This window comes from Solanum pennellii, chromosome 12 (genome assembly GCF_001406875.1).
Source record: "Solanum pennellii chromosome 12, SPENNV200".
Lineage (NCBI taxonomy): Eukaryota > Viridiplantae > Streptophyta > Magnoliopsida > Solanales > Solanaceae > Solanum > Solanum pennellii.
The window spans coordinates 82956794-82980597 of record NC_028648.1 but is presented as its reverse complement, the minus strand read 5'-3'; the positions used below and the strand labels follow the sequence as shown (position 1 = coordinate 82980597).

At 36.4% G+C, this 23804-nt stretch overlaps 3 protein-coding genes across 4 annotated transcripts; 1 reads left to right on the top strand and 2 right to left on the bottom strand.

The window, feature by feature from the left end:
- Nucleotides 1-2: 2 nt before the first annotated feature.
- On the top strand, nt 3-5904 carry LOC107007099 (UPF0061 protein azo1574-like). The gene is made up of 8 exons (XM_015205564.2): nt 3-383; nt 1703-1812; nt 1897-1953; nt 2035-2334; nt 2642-2871; nt 3290-3596; nt 3705-3978; nt 5341-5904. The coding sequence occupies exons 1-8, from the start codon at nt 60-62 to the stop codon at nt 5593-5595; spliced, it is 1857 nt and encodes a 618-aa protein (XP_015061050.1). The 5' UTR covers nt 3-59; the 3' UTR covers nt 5596-5904.
- Nucleotides 5905-6778: 874 nt separating this feature from the next.
- Nucleotides 6779-13774, bottom strand: LOC107007098 (pleiotropic drug resistance protein 1-like). Its single transcript, XM_027913483.1, is given in 20 exon segments — nt 6779-7220; nt 7293-7547; nt 7618-7789; nt 7867-8228; nt 8313-8396; nt 8674-8964; nt 9044-9376; nt 9457-9632; nt 9709-9969; nt 10040-10200; nt 10308-10624; nt 10722-11000; nt 11091-11483; nt 11567-11620; nt 11691-11767; nt 11904-12032; nt 12035-12062; nt 12243-12416; nt 12501-12621; nt 13299-13774. Coding segments are annotated over 20 exon segments (4302 nt in total). The 5' UTR covers nt 13673-13774; the 3' UTR covers nt 6779-6959.
- Nucleotides 13775-14943: 1169 nt separating this feature from the next.
- On the bottom strand, nt 14944-22110 carry LOC107007100 (pleiotropic drug resistance protein 1-like). Of its 2 annotated transcripts, XM_015205568.2 has the most exons (19): nt 21388-21766; nt 20710-20830; nt 20455-20628; nt 20155-20314; nt 19737-19813; nt 19622-19675; nt 19133-19525; nt 18769-19050; nt 18356-18672; nt 18100-18260; nt 17755-18015; nt 17503-17678; nt 17103-17435; nt 16781-17023; nt 16630-16713; nt 16185-16546; nt 15920-16091; nt 15595-15849; nt 14944-15501 (listed from the first exon to the last, which is right to left on the bottom strand). In XM_015205568.2, the coding sequence occupies exons 1-19, from the start codon at nt 21759-21761 to the stop codon at nt 15241-15243; spliced, it is 4260 nt and encodes a 1419-aa protein (XP_015061054.1). In that variant the 5' UTR covers nt 21762-21766; the 3' UTR covers nt 14944-15240. The 2 variants fall into 2 exon arrangements, with proteins under 2 accessions (XP_015061054.1, XP_027769285.1); XM_027913484.1 differs by lacking the exon at nt 19622-19675 and having other exon boundaries at nt 15241-15501; nt 21388-22110.
- Between the last annotated feature and the right edge of the window lie 1694 nt (nt 22111-23804).

Sequence of the window (23804 nt, the reverse complement as noted above, 5' to 3'; positions counted from 1 at the left end):
AAAAAAAAAACATAATATACTTCTTCAAGTAATAATTCAACCCATAAATTATCAAAAAAATGCTTTCCTCCCTTTCTCACACCTCTTCTTCCACCACCGCTTTCTTCCTCTCTTCCACCGCCAAATTTCTCCGACCCAGATTCTCTTTTTGCCCTTTCCAGTTCCCAATTCATCAAAAACGACACCGTTCTCTGTTTTCTCATAGCACAGCAGCTTCAATGGACTCTGCTGCCACTGTTGATTCAGTTGCTGATGATTTAAAGAAACAAAACTTACAAGGAGTTGAAATTAAGCTTAAATTGAATCTTGAAGAGCTTAATTGGGATAACTCTTTTGTTCGTGAACTACCTGGCGACCCCAGAAGTGATAGTATTCCAAGAGAGGTTTGTGTTCTAATTTCTCAAAGATTGAATCTTTATTTGATTGAATGTAAAAGGTGTTTCTTTTTATTGGGGATATTACTCTTTATGGGGTTGCAGTAGTGGATTAGACTTATATATTATAGGTATAATAGATAAATAGACACTCAAACTTTGGCTTCCAAATTTTATTGTCCACGTCAGCATTCGGTGTCCACGAGACATAGTAAAGACGAGTTAGAGTGTTTGGTTGGTAGTTGAAATCTAGTTGAGGTGTCTACATGTACACTCTTACTTGCTAGATGAGACTAAGTTCGAGTGTCTGTTTGTGTGTTATGCCTGTATTGTATTAGCGATTGTGAGGAGACGATACCAAAATCTTGGTCAAAAAGTTAATTTGACAGAGAAGATGTCTCAAAAGCACAAATTTTAAGTAGTAACGCATATTCAAGATTGGATTTTGTTTGAAGACATGAGAAACTGGTTGGAATATCTTGAGTTACTCCTTCCATCCGTCTGAGCTGGTTCACATTGCCTGTCCCAATCCCGGTAAATGAGGAGGGTTGTCGATGGTCAGTCAGAAACAATCTTTCTACCCATAAAGGTTGGGGTAAGGCTGAATACATTTTACCTTTCCCAGACCCCACTTATGGGATTACATGGGGTTTCTTGTTGTTGTTGTTACTCACCTTCATCCTATTTGTGTGATTGTGTTTGCCAAATATGAGGTTAAATTGTTAATTAGACTTATATATTGTAGTGGAAGAAAATATTAAGGTAATCGTTGAAAAGTCAGTTTGATTAATCATATCAAAATAAAATATTTGAATAGCTTAATGAAATTGAATTCTGAAAAGTTGTGAGAGAAGGGTGGCAAGTATCTTAGATGTCCAAAAAATATAACTGTCATGTTCATTGTAACAGAAGTATTACATTAGTGAGAGCTTGGGAGAAAATATTGGAGTAGTGGTTGAAATGTAATTTTGGTACAGAAGGCTTCACATTGAAATTTGAAACTTGGTAAGTGTAAATGTATAATGAATTTGTATTACTTAAGTTGTCAGCGATTATGTCAAATATTCTAGATGTCTCAACATGGAAAGAGTGCCCTATAAATTGGGCTGGAGGGACTATTGTTTATTCATAACTAGCTAACAAGTTAGGCTTATAAGAGATATACCCGTGCTGATGTGCCATAGAAGTTATTTCTTGATTGCAAAAAATGTGGAACATAGTTGTTACCTATGTGATAAGCAATGCAGTTTGCATTGAGTTTGAAATGTCAGTAACTGAAGATAGAATCCTTTTGCAAGTCATTATCTGTTCAAACATTGTGTTTGTAGGTGTTGCATGCTTGCTACACGAAAGTGTTACCCTCTGTACCGGTCAATAACCCTCAGCTTGTAGCATGGTCAGAATCAGTGGCGGAGTTACTTGAATTGGATCCTAGAGAGTGAGTTTTTAAAAGCTTGATGATGTTATGGCCACACTAATTGTGGCTTGATGAAATTGTCATAGACTTACTTTAATCTTTCAGATTTGAGAGGCCTGATTTTCCCCTTATTTTCTCGGGGGCATCACCATTGATGGGAGCGTAAGTTTCTTGAAGCTTGTCGACTTTTTCTTTGAAATTTTAGTCATGAAACAACATTTAATGTTGGACTTGATTCTGCAGGATACCTTATGCCCAAAATTATGGAGGACATCAGTTTGGCATGTGGGCCGGGCAGTTAGGGGATGGTAGGGCAATAACTCTTGGAGAGATATTAAATTCAAAGTCACAAAGGTGGGAGCTGCAGCTTAAGGGTGCTGGAAAGACCCCATATAGTCGTTTTGCTGATGGTCTTGCAGTGCTTCGTAGTAGCATCCGAGAATTCCTTTGTAGTGAAGCAATGCACGGTCTTGGAATCCCAACAACACGAGCACTTTGTCTAGTGACGACGGGAAAAGATGTTATGAGGGATATGTTTTATGAGTATGTTCCTCAGCGACAATTTTTTATGCTGTTTGATAAGTTGCATAAATCAGCAAGAAATCATCTTGCTAGCCTGAATTGTATTTCGTGTTCTCTTCATCATGTGTACATCTTTGCCTTCAAATCTTCTATGCCTTTGGAAGAATAAAACTGTGAGGAAGTTTGATGAGAAGCAGACTTCTTTATGGGAGGTTTGGAGTCTGCATAGTAATTCATGTCTTAGAATTATACTCCGCATAATTGTTACTTTGTACATTCTAATGCATTTTCGTTTCCACTATTGATTATTGTCTTCTGTCTCATGCAGTGGAAATCCCAAAGATGAACCTGGTGCAATTGTCTGCAGAGTTGCCCAATCGTTTCTGCGTTTTGGTTCTTATCAACTGCATGCCTCTAGAGGAAAAAAGGATTTTGAGCTTGTCCGTGCTTTGGCAGACTATGCCATTAGATATCACTTCCCCCATTTGGAGAATATGACTAGGAGTGAAAGCATATCAGCTAACACAGGCGTGGATTTAACTTCAAACAAGTATGCAGGTAAATATAAAGGCTATCTTGAAGATAATATAGGGATTCCCTCTTTCTCAAAAAAAATAATATAGTGATTCCCTTGCCTATGAAAAAACTAATCTCCTTATAAAGACGGCATGTAGAGTGCGCAAGGAGAGTAATGGCAGTTATTCATTGAGGACTAATCAGTGTTTCAAACTTCTCCATTTTTGGTGACACTCTTTATCATATTCAAATACTCCTCCATTTCAATACGTTTTTCCTACTTTCCTTTTTAGTCTGTTTAAGAAAGAATGTCTCTTTCTTTTTTTGACGCAACTCTAATTTTTTTACTTTCCACATGTCATGGACCACAAGATTTAGAAAGAATATAAGTGCAACAGTCCATGTATACTTTTGACAAGTTGCTTCCCTACATCCTATTGATTTGGGTGCATCATTTCAGCATGGGCAGTGGAAGTTGCTGAGAGGACTGCATCCATGATTGCCAGGTGGCAGGATGTTGGTTTCACGCATGGAGTCATGAACACTGATAACATGAGCATGTTAGGACTCACTATTGACTATGGTCCCTTTGGCTTTTTAGATTCTTTTGATCCCAGTTACACACCAAATACCACTGATCTTCCTGGCAGAAGATATTGTTTTGCAAATCAGCCAGATGTAGGTTTATGGAATATTGCGCAGGTCACCTCTGCTCTATCTACTGCCGGGTTGCTTAGTGATAAAGAGGCAGATTATGCCATGGAAAGGTATCTTTATATAGTAGCATTTGGCCATTTGCTCAAATGTTATGTCTCTGTGATTGCTCGATTATTTCTCTTTTGCTGTTGTTGATGTTTATCTGTTGGCTTTTTTAGATATGGTAACAAATTCATGGATGATTATCAAGATATCATGACCAGGAAACTTGGTCTGACAAAGTACAATAAAAAGTTGATTGGTGAACTACTCAAGAATATGGTCTCCGATAAAGTTGATTACACAAATTTCTTTCGATCTCTATCAAACATCAAAGCTGATCCTGCAATTCCAGAGGACCGATTATTGATTCCTCTCAAAGATGTTCTCTTAGATATTGGTATGGAACGCAGGGAAGCCTGGACTAGCTGGATGAAGTCATATATACAAGAGGTATGTGACATTGAATTTCCTTATTAAAATAATACAATGCCGCCGCCTCAATCCCAGGGGTCGGCTATATTAATCCTCACTATCTATGTCTGGTCCATTTAAGCTCATTTCAGTCCAATGTTATACAATTTTCCCAAATAGAATGAAGCATATAATGTGTTTAGAATTAGTTTAGCTTCTTGAGCTCAATATTGCAGTGAGTAGGGTAATATAAGGTCGGGTAACATAAGGTCCGTTGAAATCGGACTTTGTCCTGGAACTGCCCGTATTTGAATAGTTATTCACTTCAATAATAAGTTGTTATGGTTTTGTTCTTTAAACGGTTGTCAAATGTTCTTTTAGGATAGCTGGTTGCTCACCTTGTTTGTTCCTTAGATACCAGTAATGGTAGGTGGTAATGGATAGCAGTTTCCATCCATGGGAAGATTTTCAATTTCATCCCCTCCCTTGCCTTGTTCTTCAAGGTTTCCATCTTTCCAGTCTCTTCTACCCTGGGCCTAAAAAAGCAAGAAGAAAGTCATAAAGGAAATAACAGATAGTAGACGTAAGCAATGGGTGAGAAGTAGTTGTGACAACGTTTTTGTATGGCATTGAGTGTGACTCTTATATTCTCATCAATTGAAATGGCTTGTCATGTTAGCATCCTGCTTCTTCCTCTTTTATGTCTAACACATTGTGCTCAGATTGTGCTGTGGCAGAGACATCCTTCTACAAGAGGTGTCAGATGACTTGTATGTAGGTAATAGTGTGGTCGTCCATTAGGTGGGAGAGGGAGGAGGCTTGCCCCATATCCTTTTTCTCCTTATTAGTAGTAATATTTAGTAATCACATAGTTTCTTAGTCTTCATGTGTGTCTACTATTTGTTGCTTCATTTTGCTTTATATCTTGATATTTGTTGTCATTTTTTTCTGCTTCCAACCCTTCCATGAATAACTTCCCTTTTAAGCCGAGGGTCTATCGGAAACCTCTCTACCCCACAGAGGTAGGGTAAGGTTTGCATACATCTCACTCTCCCCAGACCCCACTTGTGGGATTGCATTGAGTATCTTGTGTTGTATGTAAGTAGTGTTTTTTCTTAAAAAGAAAGTGTCGATATATACGGCTGATACAACTTGTAAAACAATGTTAGAGTAAACAACAATTTGAAGCAGGAAGCAAAGCCTTGTAACTTACGCAACTTAGACGGTAACTCTTTTTCAAATTGAGTAGTTGAGTTGTGGTAATAGACAGACACTGCTTGCGTAAAATCCTGCTTAAACCATTGTTTTATGCGGTTGTTTTTGTGGACTCTTCTCTGGAAATTATCAAGTTCCATTCTTGTATGTGAGGTACTCATGGTGTCACTTTTCTACCTCTTGCAGCTCTCCACAACTGGTGTATTAGATGAGGAGAGGAAAGTTTCAATGAATTTTGTAAATCCAAAGTACATCCTCAGAAATTATCTATGCCAGAATGCCATTGATGCAGCAGAACAAGGCGATTTTGGGGAGGTTCGGCAGTTATTGAAGGTTATGCAATGTCCATTTGATGAACAACCTGGCATGGAGAAATATGCACGCTTGCCTCCAGCTTGGGCTCATCGTCCGGGTGTATGCATGCTTTCTTGTTCCTCATAAGGTTTCCGGGTGTATGCTTATGCTTTCTTGTTCCTCATAAGGTTTCCGGGTGTATGCTTATGCTTTCTTGTTCCTCATAAGATCTCCACTATTTAATACAAGAGTTTCACTTGTAAATATATAATAATAGAAATCAGTTCTTCGTTCTTGCAGTTGTGTAAAAAGTACGTTACAGTTTGTATTGTAAGTGACAGAGTGGCCTTCGAGCCACAATATAGGAAGAAGATTCAGTTGGTTTCGCTGCAAAAGAGAGAACTTTGGTATCATTTTCAAACATATTATTGTATTTGGAGAAATACTTTTTTCGCAGGTTCTTTGCCTCTTTGGAGCTCATTTTTTACCGAAGTCTATATGCAACATTTAATACATATGTATAAACGTAAAATTTGATCTATGTTAAGATATCCCCGTGCAATTATTCAGTGAATGGTGTTAACTGACCACTTCTGTAAGTAATAACTTTGCCCTTGTGTTCAAGAGAATCCAAACAACTATTGCAGGTTTAACATCTGGCTAATATACTATCAACTTGTTTCACACACTTCTGGCATATGCTGCAGGAGTAAACATACCTGTCACCTATGCCTACAACGTGTTGAATCCCACATCATTCACTTGGGAATGGACTGGCCTTCAACTTTCTTACATGAATCTTCCCATCACGAGCTAGCTTGTGGTGTGCTAGCCTACTGGTTTCACAATGAAAAAGATCTCAAAGTCTATCCAACAGTTTATACAAGTCTAATTGCTAGTTTTCTATATTTGACAGCAACCAGACCTGATCTCATGTCTGCATTAAGTCCTCTGTCGAGGTTTATGCATGCTATAAGTCAAAGTTCATCTTGGTGTAGCTAAACGGGCCTTGAAGGGAACTGTTGATTATGGTATTTGGTTTTAAAAAGAAGAGCAATGGCGATTGATGGGTTGTGATTGGGCAGGAAGTGTTGATGATACGATAAGGAGTTGGTTGATATGCTTTTACACTTGGTTCAGGCATATTCTCATGAAATTCAAAAAATCAAGAGGTGGTAGTTCAATCTTCTGCAGAAGCAGAATACTATACATCACCCTGCTGTTGGTGCAACTAATCAGGTTCTACAGTTAAACAAGGATTCTAAGTTTTCCTCTGAGGTTCCAAATACTAACATGTTGAAGTAATATTTGACCTATAAAGGCAGTACAATTATTCAGAGATCACCTTCGACACGAATATCCAAATAATCAATGGGTCAGTTCATTGCAGAGTAATGTGATACAAAACAAACAGATCATATATATACATCTTCAAGTGGTAACCTGAATACATTAGTTTTATAAGCATTTCTTGAATTTTCCTCATGAAGATGTTCAGCAGGTAAGCTCTTCTATCTTTTCTGGAAGTTGAAAACCTTAATAGCCAAAGCAAATGTGAAGGCAAAAACAAGAGTATATGCAACAGTCACCACTGCAGCTACTCCAACAAAATCATGCCTGAACCCGAAGTAACGCCTCAAGAATTGTTTGGCTGTCTCATCACTATCAGTAATTTTGCTTTGGAGGTCTCCGAATTGTGATGCAACCAAACCATACAATGTCCAGGCAACAGGATCAGCCCAATAGTACCATCTCCACCATATGGGCATGCTCTATTTTTAAAAGAAAAAACATGTCATCATTTTCATGTGAACGTACAAAATGCAAATGTTTCAAGAACTTACAGGTCGTGGAACAATGAATCCTGAGAAAAGATTCCACATTCCATATCCGGAGACAGAGACAATTTGCGCGACATGTTGATTTGGGGTAATGGCAACGCTCATCATTCCATAGAAGGTGAAGTACAAGAGAGTGAAGAACATTATAAACAAGTACCAAAAGAACTTGGTCACAGTCCATTCAAATCCAATCATAGCATAGACGATAACACCATAAGAAACAGCTTGCACAAAGACATATGGTATTTCAATGAAAGTCTGCAGATTAGAGTTATTTAGACTTTTTAAACCGGAGATAGGCTTGTAAGAAGTTAAATCATATGCTTACTTGTCCAAAGGCGTAAGGGATGGCAGAATACATTCCAGCAGCTCTTTCTCTGTAATATACTGTACGCTCAACGGCTACAACAGGCAACACTGATGATGCATTTTGAAAACCAAGGAAGAAAACAGGAGTATACATTGATCCCAAAGCGTTAAACAGGTCTTGTTTCTTACCCCTATACACAAAGAAATAAGCTTTTAGCATGAAGTATTTTCCAGAGTACTTGGTTTCGTCATATGTTTGGGGACTTACACTTTAGTACCAAGATCCCAGAACATTGTCCCAATGGCCAAGGCAATGATGATTGTAAAGATATATCTGACTGCAGTATAAGCAGGATTACGCCAGTATGACCAATGTTGCTTCCAAAGGCAAGCCATACATTGGATCCAAAATGGTTGTCAGTATTGATTGTTGAAATGCAGGTCTTTTGTACCAGGGCAAGGCATGCTAAGTTCACTAATCAATGTTTTATTCCTCCTGTAAAGGTCTGATTTCTTGTATAAATCAGTGAAATCAAGCCCCAACATCGTTTCCTGAGCCAAATTTGTGACTTCTAACATCCAAGTTGCTGGATTGTAGCCATCGTGTATTTTACTTACCCCAGGAATTGACTGAATACAAAAAAGAATTAGTTTGTTATTCGATCGTATTAACTTCAAAAACTGGAGGCTCGTTTATCTGCTTAGACAACTTACCTCAAAGTATCTGATTAAATGGCAAGAATGGTGACCCAATGGACCAGCATATATCTCTTTTCCTCCTCGTTTCATTAGAAATAGCTGCAAAGAGTGGTCTGTAAATTAGTATTTGTACAGATATGGAACCTCTACCTATATCAACCCCAAAAGCTAGCTTATGACGGGTAGATTGTCCAAGTTCATATAAGCATATCACTAGTCCATTTCCTAACCAATGTGACACTTTTACCCACTCTGACACCCCCTTCAGCCCCAAGCCCAACTGAAGCGTGGACCGGGAGCCCAAACGGGGATGAACTTGGCTCTGATACCATGTAAAGATATCAAAAGAGGAAAAAGACACATTTATTAAATTCACCTCATCAAAGGCTTCAAAAATATCAATACTAGGCTGATGGATGGTACAAACAACGGTTCTTCCTGTGTCAACTGTGTTCCTAACAGTTCTCATAACAATTGCAGCAGCTCTTGCATCCAACCCTGAGGTTGGTTCATCCATGAAAATGATAGAGGGGTTTGCCACTAGTTCCACTGCAATGGTCAACCTTTTGCGTTGCTCGGTTGAGAGACCGTTGACTCCTGGCAGACCAACCAACGCTGACCTTAATGGTGTAAGCTCCACAAGTTCCATAACTTCATCAACAAACATCTACACAAGGACATAATATAGGAAATGTCATATGATTTCCACATTAACTGCATTTAACTTATATTCAAAAGGAGCAAACCTTTCTGGTCTTTTCATCAACATCAGAAGGTAAACGCAACCAAGCTGAGTATACTAATGACTCATAAACTGTAACATAAGGTGAATGGATATCATTCTGTTCACAGTATCCGGATATACGTGCAAATGTTTCTTGCTTCTTCGGATAGCCAGAGATCTTGATACTACCCTCAATATATCCTCCTGTTTTTCGTCCGGCTAATACATCCATTAACGTTGTTTTTCCAGCGCCACTAACTCCCATCAATGCTGTCAAAACACCGGGCCTGAAAGCTCCGCATACACCATTCAGAAGTACCAATCTATCTTCAGTGGCACCTTGATTTTTCATTTCCTGGAAGTATCATTGGAAAGTTCAGTATCACTGAAAGTATCATAATTTTTTATATCCTACAACAATTCCCAGCTAGTTACCTGAGGCATGTCAACAGAGTACGTAACTTCATTGAAGGTGATGGAATGCGGTTCAAATTGAAGAACCATTCCCTTTTTCTTATTCTGGCCCTCACTAGTGGATACTTCTTTCTCAGTGTTTGTTGTTTTGGCATCATCACTGTCTTCTGATATCATACCTTGCGGCTTACCAAATGCTGTAGATATTCAACTAAACATTCAATGTATACACCTTTATGGAAAAATAAATGGAAAAACTCTAAAGATACTCACGGTTGAGAAAAACGAGTGCAAGACTGTAGAAGATGTTAAAGACGATTATGAAACCAATAAGTGCACTGACACCTATCCAGTACCAGTATGCATTTGGGAAAAACCCTCGGGATCTTACAACTGCAACTCCAAGTGAATCAGTTCCTGTTGGTGCAATGTGTTTCCACCTTTTCCCATCAAATTCATTGACAAGAATTGAATTCATAGAATACATCAACGGTGAAGACCAGTAACCCCATATCCACCACTTCTTCACATCATCTACAATATTTGCAGGAGTCAGTTTTAGGAAGATAAAAGCTTCTACAACCACATAAATCAACAAAAATACCTCGTGAAAGAACGAATCCACCCAATCCAAATAGTAAAAGCAGAGCAAATGTTCCATATGTATTTGCAACTCCCATGGTCCTTCCAGCAGCCCCAATGAAGCGGCACATTCCTGATGTCATCTGGTTTACTAATATGAGTAGCAGGAAATGTTTGAATAATCTGCAAAAGGAAAAAAGGAAACTGTTGAAGTTAACCTGATATTTATATTGCATCATCTTTTTTTTTTAACCTGATATTTATACTGCATCATCTTTTTCTTCCCTTACCTTACAGGGGTTGGATCAAATCCAATTACATAGTAAGTGAGCAACACCCAAAGGCCAACTTCAACAAATGCTATAGGGATTTTTAGTATCCATGAGGGCATTGCATAAGCCCATGAAGGGAAAAAAAGAAGATCCCTTTGCTTGTAGAAGATAGGAAGTTTGTAAATTACCAAGCCTATCTCAATCATTCCGCTAAACATGATCTGAGTGACTATAAAAAAGAGGGCACCAGCATATTTTCCTCCATCTTCTATAGTATCATGGGGCATCTTAGTACGGAAAAAGAGGGTCATTGTTATGACTGCGATAATCATATTCTGTGAACAGATCACAACCTTGTGGCATTAGTACTTGCAAGTAAATATGATGAGTCGGAGACGTGAAAATTGAAAATTTTCATAGACAAGTGATCACCTGAATGAACTTGAAAATGTAAACAAATGAGTTCCTCTTCATTAGTAAGAATTCTCGTTCAGTGCAGACCTTTAAGAGTTGTTTCTTCCCTATACCATACTGTTGAGTTGACAAAGCAGCAGGATGGCTTTTGCTCTTGTCATATGAAGCTGCAAGCTCATCCGCGAGTTTCCTCCCAACATGGAATGATTGATATGCCTCAGCAAATTCATTTGACTTGATAAACCGGTAAGTTTCATCCCTCTCCCAATATTGCTGTTGATCTTTCTTTGAAGTCACCTGCAACAAATTTAAATTTTCACCATCAGAAGGGAAAATAGATCACTGCTTGTCAACATTATTAGTTTTGTAGTTTCTTGTAAGACATACTTCTTGCAAGAAGTCGGCCACGCCTTTTCTATCTGGACATTTGAACCCCATGGACTCGAAGAAGCCAAGGACATCCTCTCGAGGTCCCTGATAGACAATTTTCCCATCTGATAACAGAATAATGTCATCAAACAAGTTGTACGTCTCGGGTGCTGGCTGCAAGAGAGATATCACAGCAGTTCCATGTAAGATTTGCACAGATTGTCTTAGTGAGTTCACTATTGAGTAAGTAGTTGAACTATCCAATCCAGTCGAGATTTCATCCATGAAGAGTGCCTTGGACGGTCCAACGAGCATTTCACCGGTTGTCACGCGCTTCTTTTGTCCTCCTGAAATACCCCTTATCATTTCATCTCCCACCATAGTATCTGCACATATATCCAGTCCCAAAAGCTGCAGTAGAATACACATATCACTCAGTTATCAAATTTTCTTCAGCCTTCTGACCGTCCAAAATTTCGAGAAACTTTTGTTACCTTCAGAACATAATCTGTAACAAAAATGGCTTCTTGTCCCTCTGTGGCTAATGCCTTCATTGTCACAACATAATTAGGATTATGAGCATTTGTTTTCGAGAAAGGAAATATCTTAGTTGCCTACCTTCATGAAAATATCAATATCAGGATCTGGCTTGATTTTAGCTGCTTTTTCTCTTCTTGACAGTTCAATCAACATCTCTGCAAAAAAAATTCCCAGAAACACTAATCGTTTATCATTAGTTAGTTAAATTTCAAAAAAAAGAATGATTTTTTTCATTGAAAAATAAAGTATGAAACATAATCAAGATTAAGAAAAAAGGTAAGAAATTCTAACCATAACGCGAGCCAACTCCCTGGCATCTGGCAGAAAATTCCAAGGTTTCTCTCACAGTCATTTCTCCAATGTGTAAATCATACTGGCTAATATAAGCAGCTGTTCTTTGTGGCACAAACTCATTATTACATGTCCATTATAGGTCACTTTTCCAGTAACCTGATTTCGGAAAAACAGAAAAAAAGCAACCAAATGCAAACATTTGGTTTGGAGTTTAAGTTCTATGCATTGACGGTCTATGATAAGAACATATTAATTGTTGAACTGATAAAAATGATAATCTTTGCAGTCAGTATATATAACTTAAGTCCCTTCAATACGTAGAACTAATGGTATTACCTTAAGGGCAGAATCGAGCTTTCCAGCCAAAGCTAATAAAAAAGTAGTTTTCCCACAACCTGGAGGTCCTAAAAGCAAAGTCAATCTGCAAGGCTTAATGATACCACTCACATCATTAAGAATAGTGAGGTTCCTCTTTCGACTCGGTAGAATATGGAGAGAGTTCAACATATCCTACGAATCCAAAAATCAAAAAAAAAAATTCTTTTTGTTAAAGAGAACTGATTTGAAATCAAGATTTTCTTTTAGATATTTTACCTCAAGAAAATTAGTGATAAAGTTGGTAAATGTAGGCAAAGCTCTACTTCCTATATATGCATCTGCCTCGATAGTTAAATGATCATATCTTACTTCTATTTCTGGAAAATCTATCCCAACTCTGTGAAAAGAAATAAGAAAGATTAAATCAAGAGGAAAAACAACTAGTCATAGATAAGCAACAGTATAACAATAATCATGTTTCAATTCTAAGCAAGTCTGACTGACTATATGAATCTTCATAAATCTAAGTCGCTCCATTTAAGACCGCCTAAGTTAAATAACATTTTTTTAAAAAAAAAAAACTAGTTTTAGATAAACAACAGTATAACAACTACTATGTCTCAATTTGTAAGCAAGTCAGATTGACCATATTAATCCTCATAATCCATGTCACTCCGTTTAATATTTCTCCCTTGGTTCCAATTTATGCAAAACTGTTTCCTTATCAGTTCGTTAAAGAAAGAATTACACTTTTACTTTTCGTTCTACCTTTAGTGAGAAACTTTTGTAGCCACACAAGTGATATGCCACGTTTACAGCCACGAGTTTCGAAAAAATTTCTTCTAAATCTTCATGCGCAGTCAAATTATGTTACATAAATTTGTACAAGGAGTATAAAAGTTAGTTTTAGTTTCTTTAACACTATAAATTCTCTAGATTATCAAACAACGTATATATCTCTAACAACATCTAACGAACACGAACCTAAAGTAAACTCGTACACTACAAAAATGTAATCACAACTACATAGATATTTTTCGTCCGCCAAAGACGACAGAAGATTCATCAACTTACCTGTCAATTCTTTGCCTGAGTTTCAACAAGAGCTTCTCATTATCCTCATCTGCAACTTTGACAAGCCTTTCAAGCAACTTGTTTCTTTCTTGAAAACCAATATCACGTATATCAATTTCAGCAGATGCACCTTGTGATCCAAACAAGAGACCTTTTCTCAAACGATCAAACGTTGGAAGCTTTTCAAGAGCTGCCCATTTAAGAGCCTCTTCATCATCTTCATCCCTCGTGGAACGATTAAAAATCTCTCCATCATTGCTAGTCCACCTAGAGTTGTTAGTACTATTCCCTTTCAAACTTAAGCTCCCTTTCAAACTATTTCCCCTGATTATTCTTTCTCTCAAACTAGTACCTCTTGAATTAGTTGGCTCCATTTTGAACCAAACTAAGTTAGTTAAGTGTGTTGCTGAAGTTTAAAAGCAAAGGGATTCTTATTATATAATATCAAGTAGAAAAGGAGGGGGGGTTAGCTATTAATGTAATAAATAATTTGAGAAAAATATAACTAATTTTGCACAATGCTTTTGAATATACTTCATTAGAACTTCGCCTAAAGAGTAGGGGTTAGGGATTAAAAAAAACAAGACTATCAGACATTAATTATATAGAAGTCGGTTTTACTAATATTAAAACTAAAACAAGCATATATTAGTTCAGATCTTATCGAATTTTTGAAGGAAGACCACAAGCTCAGAGTTTCAAAGATGTTGAAAATGGGGTTAGCAGTGATATTTCGTCAACTATTTAACACTACCAAGACAATTACTTTATAGGAAAATTGTCCTTTGATAAAAGAAACAACCCAAAAAAAAAGTATTATTCACCAATTTGATTCGTTTTTTGGTTTGGTTTGATTTTTCGTTATAACAACTCTAGCGATAGAGGCCAACTTTATTGGTTATAAATTGTACTAGTATCTAAAAGACTAAAACCATCAAAGTTTTCTGCTAGAATTAAAATGCTTAAGAATTGACATTAATTGGGACATTAAATATTTTTTTACTCCATATATTTTTGTTAGGTTCAATCTATTTTTTTTTTTTCGTTTACTCTACATCTTTAAGTGTTGTACATCTTAACATACATATCTTCTGATCTTATAGACTCCCTAAGATGATTCAATAGAATTGATAATCTGAAGTCAAATTCTAATAAAAGATGTTAAACCTTGTATTAATTAGTAACAGCTTTTTCCTCTTCTTTTTTTGGCCATTTTTAAGAAGTGGAAGAGGAAGCTTCCATTCTTTTAATACAATCACCTTTATTTATATGTGTATAACAACTAGTCGTAGATTGTGAAGAAATGAACTTTAACTTAACCCCAAAAATTAGGATGGCTAATTCCTTAACCAATGTGAAACTTAATGTTCACCTGAGCAACAAGTTTGGACTTGAGACATGTTAGGTTTGTCCACAGAGCAAGTATGGGGGTCAAAATAAAGTCCAAGACCATCGATCAAAGACATGAACTTCGACTTTCTGAAAGTTCAAGAATACCAAACAAGTTAAGAAAACACACCAATATAATGATTTTTCACAGGACTAGTAAAAATTTGTAGCACTTAAATATATGCCTTGCCCTCCATTCGAGTTGAAAATATGCACGGTATACTCTTAAAAGGTTCAAGGTGCATGACCCCACTGGTTCACTATGAAAAGATTTCAAAGTCTGAAATAGGGACGATCGATCCAACAGTCTATGGTTAAGAAAGGGTTCTAAGTGAAGCTACGGGTTGACAACAAGTCAGCAAGGGGTGTTTAAGTAGCGGATCACCTTCATCAAGAAAAAACAAACAATCGATTCAAACTTACAAAATCATTTCACTGCACAGAGTGCGATACAAAACAAACAGAACATATATATACTTGTTCAAGTGGTAACCTGAATACACTAGTTTTATAACCATTTCATGAATGTTCCATCTTCAGCAGGTAAGCTCTTCTATCTTTTCTGGAAGTTGAAAAACTTAATGGCCAAACCAAATGTGAAGGCAAAAACAACAGCATATGCAACAGTCACAGCTGCAACTACTCCAAGAAAATCATGCTTGAACCCGAAGTAACGCCTCAAGAATTGTTTGGATGTCTCATCTATATCAGTAATTTTATCTTGGAGGTCCCCGAACTGCGATGCAACCAAACCATACAATGTCCAGGCAACAGGATCAGCCCAATAGTACCATCTCCACCATATGGGCATACTCTGGTTATTTAAAATCAATGAAAACATGTCATCATTTTCAAGCTCTAAATTGATTTTCATGTAGAACAAAATGGAATTGTTTCAACAACTTACAGGTCGCGGAATCATGAATCCTGAGAAAAGATTCCACATTGAATAGCCGAAGAGAGAGACAATTTGCGCAATATTTTGATTTGGGGAAACGGCAACGCTCATCATACCATAGAAGGTGAAGTACAAGAAAGTGAAATACATGATAAACAAGTACCAAAAGAACTTGCTCACTGTCCATTCAAATCCGATCATAGCATAGATGATAACAGCATAGGTAACAGCTTGCACAAAGACATATGGTATTTCAATGAAAGTCTGCAGATTAGAGTTATTTAGACTTTTTAAACCGGATATTGGCTTGTAAGAAGTTAAATCATATGCTTACTTGTCCAAAGGCATAGGGGAGGGAAGAATACATTCCAGCAGCTCTTTCTCTGTAAAATACTGTACGCTCAACAGCTACAACAGGCATCACTGATGATGCATTCTGAAAACCAAGGAAGAGAACTGGAGCATACATAGATCCCATAGCGTTAAATAGGTCTTGGCTCTTACTGCTGTAATACCAAAAAAATAAGTTTTTAGCATTAAGAACTGAAAGTATTTTCCAGATTATATGAGTGCTTGTTCCGTCATATGATTGGACTTACACTTTAGTACCAAGATCCCAGAACATTGTCCCAATGGCCAAGGCGATGATGATTGTAAAAATATATCTGACTGCAGTATAAGTAGGATTACGCCAGTATGACCAATGTTGCTTCCAAAGGCAAGCCAGACATTGGGTCCAAAATGTTTGTGAGTATTGATTCTTGAAATGCAGATCTTTTGTACCAGGGCGAGGCACGCTAAGTTCACTAATCAATATTTTGTTCCTCCTGTAAAGATCTGATTTCTTGTATAAATCAGTGAAATCAAGCACCAACATCATTTCTTGAGCTGAGTTTGTGACTTCTAACATCCAAGTAGCTGGATTGTAGCCATCTCGTATTTTACTTACCCCAGGAATTGACTGAATACAAGAAGAATTATTTTGTTATTCGATTGTATTAACTTGAAAAACGGGAGGCTCATTTATCTACTTAAACAACTTACCTCAAAGTATCTGATCAAATGGCAAGAATGGTGACCCAATGGACCAACATATATCTCGTGTCCTCCTCGTTTCATTAGAAATAGCTGCAAAGAGTGGTATTTATATTAGTATTCAATGTCAAAAAAGAAAGATGACATTTATTAGATTCACCTCATCAAAGGCTTCAAAAATGTCGATACTAGGCTGATGGATGGTACAAACAACGGTTCTTCCTGTGTCAACGGTGTTCCTAACAGTTCTCATAACAATTGCAGCAGCTCTTGCATCCAACCCCGAAGTTGGTTCATCCATGAAAATGATAGAGGGGTTTGCCACTAGTTCCACTGCAATGGTCAACCTTTCTGACCTTAATGGTGTAAGCTCCACAAGTTCCATAACTTCATCAACAAACATCTACACAAGGATATAATATAGGAAATGTCATATGATTTCCACATTAACTGCATTTAACTTATATTCAAAAGGAGCAAACCTTTCTGGTCTTTTCACCAACATCAGAAGGTAAACGCAACCAAGCTGAGTATACTAATGACTCATAAACTGTAACATAAGGTGAATGGATATCATTCTGTTCACAGTATCCGGATATACGTGCAAATGTTTCTTGCTTCTTCGGATAGCCAGATACCTTGATACTACCCTCAATATATCCTCCTGTTTTTCGTCCGGCCAATACATCCATTAACGTTGTTTTTCCAGCGCCACTAACTCCCATCAATGCTGTCAAAACACCGGGCCTGAAAGCTCCAGATACACCATTCAGAAGTACCAATCTATCTTCAGTGACACCTTGATTTTTCATTTCCTGGAAGTATCATTGGAAAGTTAAGTAATATAATTTTTTTATCCTACAACAATTCCCAGCTAGTTACCTGAGGCATGTCAACAGAGTACGTAACTTCATCGAAGGTTATAGAATGCGGTTCAAATGGAAGAACCATTCCCTTTTTCTTATTCTGGCCCTCACTAGTGGACACTTCTTTCTCAGTGCTCGTTGTTTTGGCATCATCACTGTCTTCTGATATCATACCTTGCGGCTTACCAAATGCTGTAGATATTCAACTAAACATTCAATGTTTTCACCTTTAGGGGAAAATGAATGGTGAAATTCTAAAGATACTCACGGTTGAGATAAGCGAGTGCAATACTGTAGCAGATGTTAAAGACGATTGTGAAACCAATTAGTGCACCGACGCCTATCCAGTACCAGTATGCATTTGTGAAGAACCCTCGAGATCTTACAACTGTAACTCCAAGTGAATCAGTTCCATTTGGTGCAATTTGTTTCCACTTTTTTCCATCAAATTCATTCACAAGAATTGAATTCATAGCATACATCATCGGTGATGACCAGTAACCCCATAGCCACCATTTCTTCACATCAACTACAACATCCGCAGTAGTCTGTCAGCAGTAGTTGGTTTTTGCAAGATTAAAGCTTCTACTAACACATAAATCACCAAATATACCTCGTGAAAGAACGAATCCACCCAATGCAAACTGTAAAAGCAGAACAAATGTTCCAAATGTATTAGCAACTCCCATGGTCCTTCCAGCTGCCCCAATGAAGCGAAACAATGCTGACGCCATCTGGTTTAGTACTATGAGTAGCAAAAACTGTTTGAATAATCTGCAATAATAGACTGATGTTAAGTAATCACGGGAAAAAGGAAACTGTTGAAGGTAACCTGATCTTTATACTGCATCATCTATTTCTTCTCTCACCTTGCAGCGCTCGGATCAAATCCTATGACATAGTAAGTGAGGAACACCCAAAGTCCAACTTCAGCAAATGTTATAGGCATTTTGAGTATCCATGTGGGCATTGCATAAGCCCATGAAGGGTAAAAGAGAAGGTCCCTTTGCTTGTAGAAGACAGGAAGTTTGTAAATTGTCAGGGCGATCTCAGCCATTCCGTTAAACATAATCTGAGTGACAACCAAAAAGAGGGCACCAACATATTTTACTCCATCTTCAATTGTATCACGCGGCATCTTAGTACGGAAAAAGAGAGTCATTGATATGAGTGCCACAATTGTAAGCTGTGAACAGATCAAAACCATGAGGCATTAGTACTTGCGAACAAATATGATGAGCCGGAGACTTGAAATTTAATATTTTCATTGACAAGTTGTCACCTGAATGAACTTGAAGATGTAAACAAATGAGTTCCTCTTCATTAGTAAGAGTTCTCGTTCAGTGCAGACCTTTAAGAGTTGTTTCTTCCCTATACCATACTTTTGAGTTGACAAAGCAGCAGGATGGCTTTTGCTCTTGTCATATGAAGCTGCAAGATTATCCGCGAGTTTCCTCCCAACATGGAACGATTGATGTGCCTCAGCAAATTCTTTTGAAGTGATAAACCGGTAAGTTTCATCCCTCCTCACCCAATATTGCTGTTGATCTTTCTTTGAAGTCACCTGCAACGAATTTAAATTTCCACCATCAGAAGGGAAAATAGATCAATGATTGTCATTCTTATTTGTTTATTATAAGACATACTTCTTGCAAGAAGTCGGCCACGCCTTTTCTATCTGGACATTTGAACCCCATGGACTCGAAGAAGCCAAGGACATCCTCTCGAGGTCCCTGATAGACAATTTTCTCATCTGATAACAGAATAATGTCGTCGAACAAGTTGTACGTCTCGGGTGCTGGCTGCAAGAGAGATATCACAGCAGTTCCGTGCAAGATTTGCACAGATTGTCTTAGTGAGTTCACTATTGAGTAAGTAGTAGAACTATCCAATCCAGTTGAGATTTCATCCATGAAAAGTGCCTTGGACGGTCCAACGAGCATTTCACCGGTTGTCACACGCTTCTTTTGTCCTCCTGAAATTCCCCTAATCATTTCATCTCCCACCATAGTATCTGCACAAATATCCAGCCCCAAAAGCTGCAGTGGAATACACAAATCACTTAGTTATCAAATTTTCCTCAGCCTTCTGATGGTCGGAAATTTTGAGAAATTTGTGAAACATATTTCTGTTACCTTCAGAACATAATCTGTAACAAAAACGGCTTCTTGTCCCTCTGTTGCTAATGCCTACATCCCAAAATAACTATAAGCATTTCTTTTCGAGAAAGGAAATATTCTAGTTGCTTACCTTCATGAAAATATCAATATCAGGATCTGGCTTGATTTTAGCTGCTTTCTCTCTTCTTGACAGTTCAACCAACATCTCTGCAACAATAATTCCGAGAAAGATCAATCGCTATATCATCCACGTTAGTTAAATTTCAACACAAAATGCTTTTTTTAAAGAACAAGAAGATTGAAGTATGATCAAGATTCACTACAATAAAAAAACAACTTTAATTTTAGTGGCAATAAATTAAATATGCATATAATAAAAAGTGCTAAAGGCTTTACGAGCATTAATTGATTCATTGTCATTGGATCCAATACCGCTATAGGCTTTAGGGACATTTACAAACCATGCACATTTTTAGTGGCAATTAAGTTATTGTCGTTAAAGCTCATTACTGGTTTAGTGATTAAGAAAAAAGGAGACAAATTCTAACCATAACTCGATCCAACTCCCTGGCATCTGGCGGAGAATTCCAAGGTTTCTCTCACAGTCATTTCTCCAATATGTAAATCAAACTGGCTAATATAAGCAGCTGTTCTTTGCGGCACAAACTCATTCATTTCATGTCCATTATAGGTCACTTTTCCAGTAACCTGTTTTCCACACAAACAAATGAGTTTTATGCATTGACAGTCTATAATAAGAAGAATATATTAATTGTTGGAACGACAAAAATGACAGCTAGCTAATCCTTGAACTGTCAGTCTTGGATACATAGAACTAATAGTGTTACCTTAAGGGCAGAGTCGAGCTTTCCGGCCAAAGCTAATAATAATGTAGTTTTCCCGGAACTTGGAGGTCCTAAAAGCAAAGTCAATCTGCGAGGCTTAATGATACCACTCACATCATTAAGAATAGTTAGTTTCCTCTTTCGACTCGGTAGGATATGGACAGAGTTCAATATATCCTATGAATCCCAAAAAAATAAAAAAAGTTAGTTACAAACATCCTTTTTGTTCAAGATTCAAAATCAAGATTTTCTTTTTACCTCAAAAAAATTAGAGATAAAGTTGATAAATGTAGGCAAAGCTCTACTTCCTACATATGCATCTGCCTCAATAGTTAAATGCTCATATCTTACTTCTATTTCTGGCAAATCTATCCCAACTCTGTGAAAAGAAAAAGAATTGTCAAACAACTTATCATAGATAATCAACAACATCACAATAACTATGCCTCAATTCTAACCAAGTCGGAGTAATTAATGACAATGAATCATCATTGTCCATGTTGTTCCATTTAAGTCCGTCTCAATTAAATATGAATAACAAATTAGTCGTAGATGAAGAACAGCATAACAACTACAACGTCTCAGTTTGTAAGCAAGATAGTTGGACTATATAAATCGTCACTATTCATGCCACTTTGTTTGCTCCATTCTAGTTTATATAAAAAAATATCCTTACTAATTCATTACAGAAGAAACACAAAACTTAGCTTTTTATTCTACTAGCTTTGGTGAGAAACTTCTGTAGCCATACAAGTGATATGACATGTTTAAGGCAGCGAGTTTCAGAAGTCCTACAGCCACATTATGACATATTTAAGATCACAAGCTTCTAACAACATATGTATGCAGAATCTGTAACGAACATTGCTGTTAAATGGTGTCGCCTATATAGTTATTTTTCATTCATCGAATATGACATAAGATTCATCAACTTACCTGTCAATTCTTTGCTTGAGTTTCAACAGGAGCTTCTCATTATCCTCATCTGCAACTTTGACAAGCCTTTCAAGCAACTTGTTTCTTTCTTGAATACCAATATCATGTATATCAATTTCAGCAGATGCACCTTGTGATCCAAACAAGAGACCTTTTCTCAAACGATCAAACGTTGGAAGCTTTTCAAGAGCTGCCCATTTAAGAGCCTCTTCATCATCTTCGTCTCTCGTTGAACGATTAAACATCTCCCCATCATTGCCAGTCCACCTGGAGTTATTAGTACTATTCCTCTTTCTACTTAAGCTCCCTCTCAAACTACTTCCCCTGATTATTTTTTCTCTTAAACTAGTACCTCCTGAATTAGTTAGCTCCATTTTGAACCAAACAGAGTTAGTTAAGTGTGTTTCTAAAGTTTAAAAGCTAAGGATTATTATATAGAAGCAAGTAGAAAAGGATGCCCATTTGAGAGAAAAAAAAGTACTTTTCCTAAAACTATCAACTAGTGCGCACCTAAAGATAGCGGCTAAAGGACTATTTGTCATTAACGGGAAGGAGGTGCATACATAGATAAAGTTCAACAAACATAAATTTCTAGCATGTTGAAAATGAGGTTAAAAAATGATATTTAATTTGGCAACTATAATCAAGCATAACACTACCAAGTATTTACTTTTTAAGAAAATTGTTTGTTTACCAATAGATCTTCATGGTAATAATTGAAACAAATAGTGATTGAATAAATTAACGACTCAACTAAAACCAAAGCTATTTTTAACATGAAATAAAAATTTTAACTTTGTATAAAAATAAAGATTACAAATCAAATTAGAATGTCAAGGCAAAGTATAATACAAGACAAAAGTGTGTAACTATGATTTTTAGATTGGTATTTATCTAATCAATTTGGTTCGAAGTTTTTTGATTACTTTTTGCTTAAAATTGAAATTTGTCGATTCTTTAATTGAAAAACCAAACCAAACAAACAAGCCATATGTTATGTGTCATATTAAACCCAAAAAAAAAAAAACCAAACTAAACCAAACAAATCAGCCCTATGTGTCATATTAAACCAAAAAAATAAAAACAAACCTAACTCTCGATTTATTCGTTGTTTTGGTTTGATTCGATTTTCGGCATAACAACTCTACTTTTATTGGGCATTCTGGTTATATATTGTAGTATATCAGCATCCAAAACCATTATATATTTTTTTCCAGAATGGCATTACTTGGAAGTTGGAATCATAAATATTTTGCTAATCCTATATATTTATTTATATGTTGGGTCCAATCTATTTATTTTTATTATATTTTTAGTTGTACTCTACATCATCTAGAGATTACAAAAGTCAGAAAAAAGTATTAAGAATCTAGAGGGGGGAACTGTTCTAATCTTTCTCCTATTCACTTATAGACTCCTTACTCCTTAGTCGATCAAGAACGATTCAATAAAATTGATTAAATTTTAATAAAAGATCGAGCTAGGCATGGCCAACTCTTATTCATATTTTGAGGAGGTTAATTAGGCACTTGTATCTCTTATTTGCATATTATTGAGTTTAAAAAGAAAGAATCAAAATCTTTTTATTTATTATGTAATGTTATAATCTATTAAATGAAGGTTTACGTTTTGGCTATTTGTTTTCTTTAATAATGTTGTTAATAACCATTTGATTATTTTTCAACCCACAAACTATAGTCCTTAAACGGCAACTTTTTGCCAAAAAAAGAAAAGAAATGATTTTTGTCATTGATGTATTATTTGGATATTTATCAATTATATTAGCACTGGTTTAGTACAAGTGCATTACACGTATATGTATACTTTAAAAGTTATATATCACTAAACTTGTAAAAAATTAGGCCTCTAAAATTTTGAGGCCTAAAACATTTGATTTATAGATATACAATTAATGTATCATATATATCTCCCACCTCCCCTAATCTATTACTATATGTACTTAATCTATTGACTTTATGCTCCATCAACTTTTTCTTTTTTTCTATTCCAAAGTCATTTCGTTGGCGGGGTTAGGCCAGACCCCTACCTTACATGTTAGTAGAATCAAAATATATATTACACGTTAAAAATATGTATTCTAAAGATATTCATCTTCACTTGATTACTATATATTTAACTTAATATATTTTTACACAAGTGATAAATAAAATATCCATTTTATTATTTTATTATATAATAAATTCAATGTTCTAATAGATAATTATATTTAATATTCTTAAACTAGTGTATATAAATTATAAGTTGTGTTTAAAATTGAACAAATAAAAGATATATATATCTTTGAACAGTTAGACATATAAAAGCGAATTTATGGTACTAAAAATGCTCTATATACCTAGACGATGATGGAAGGTTCTTTTGGTTAATACAAATTAAATTTGGTAACTACGAATAAA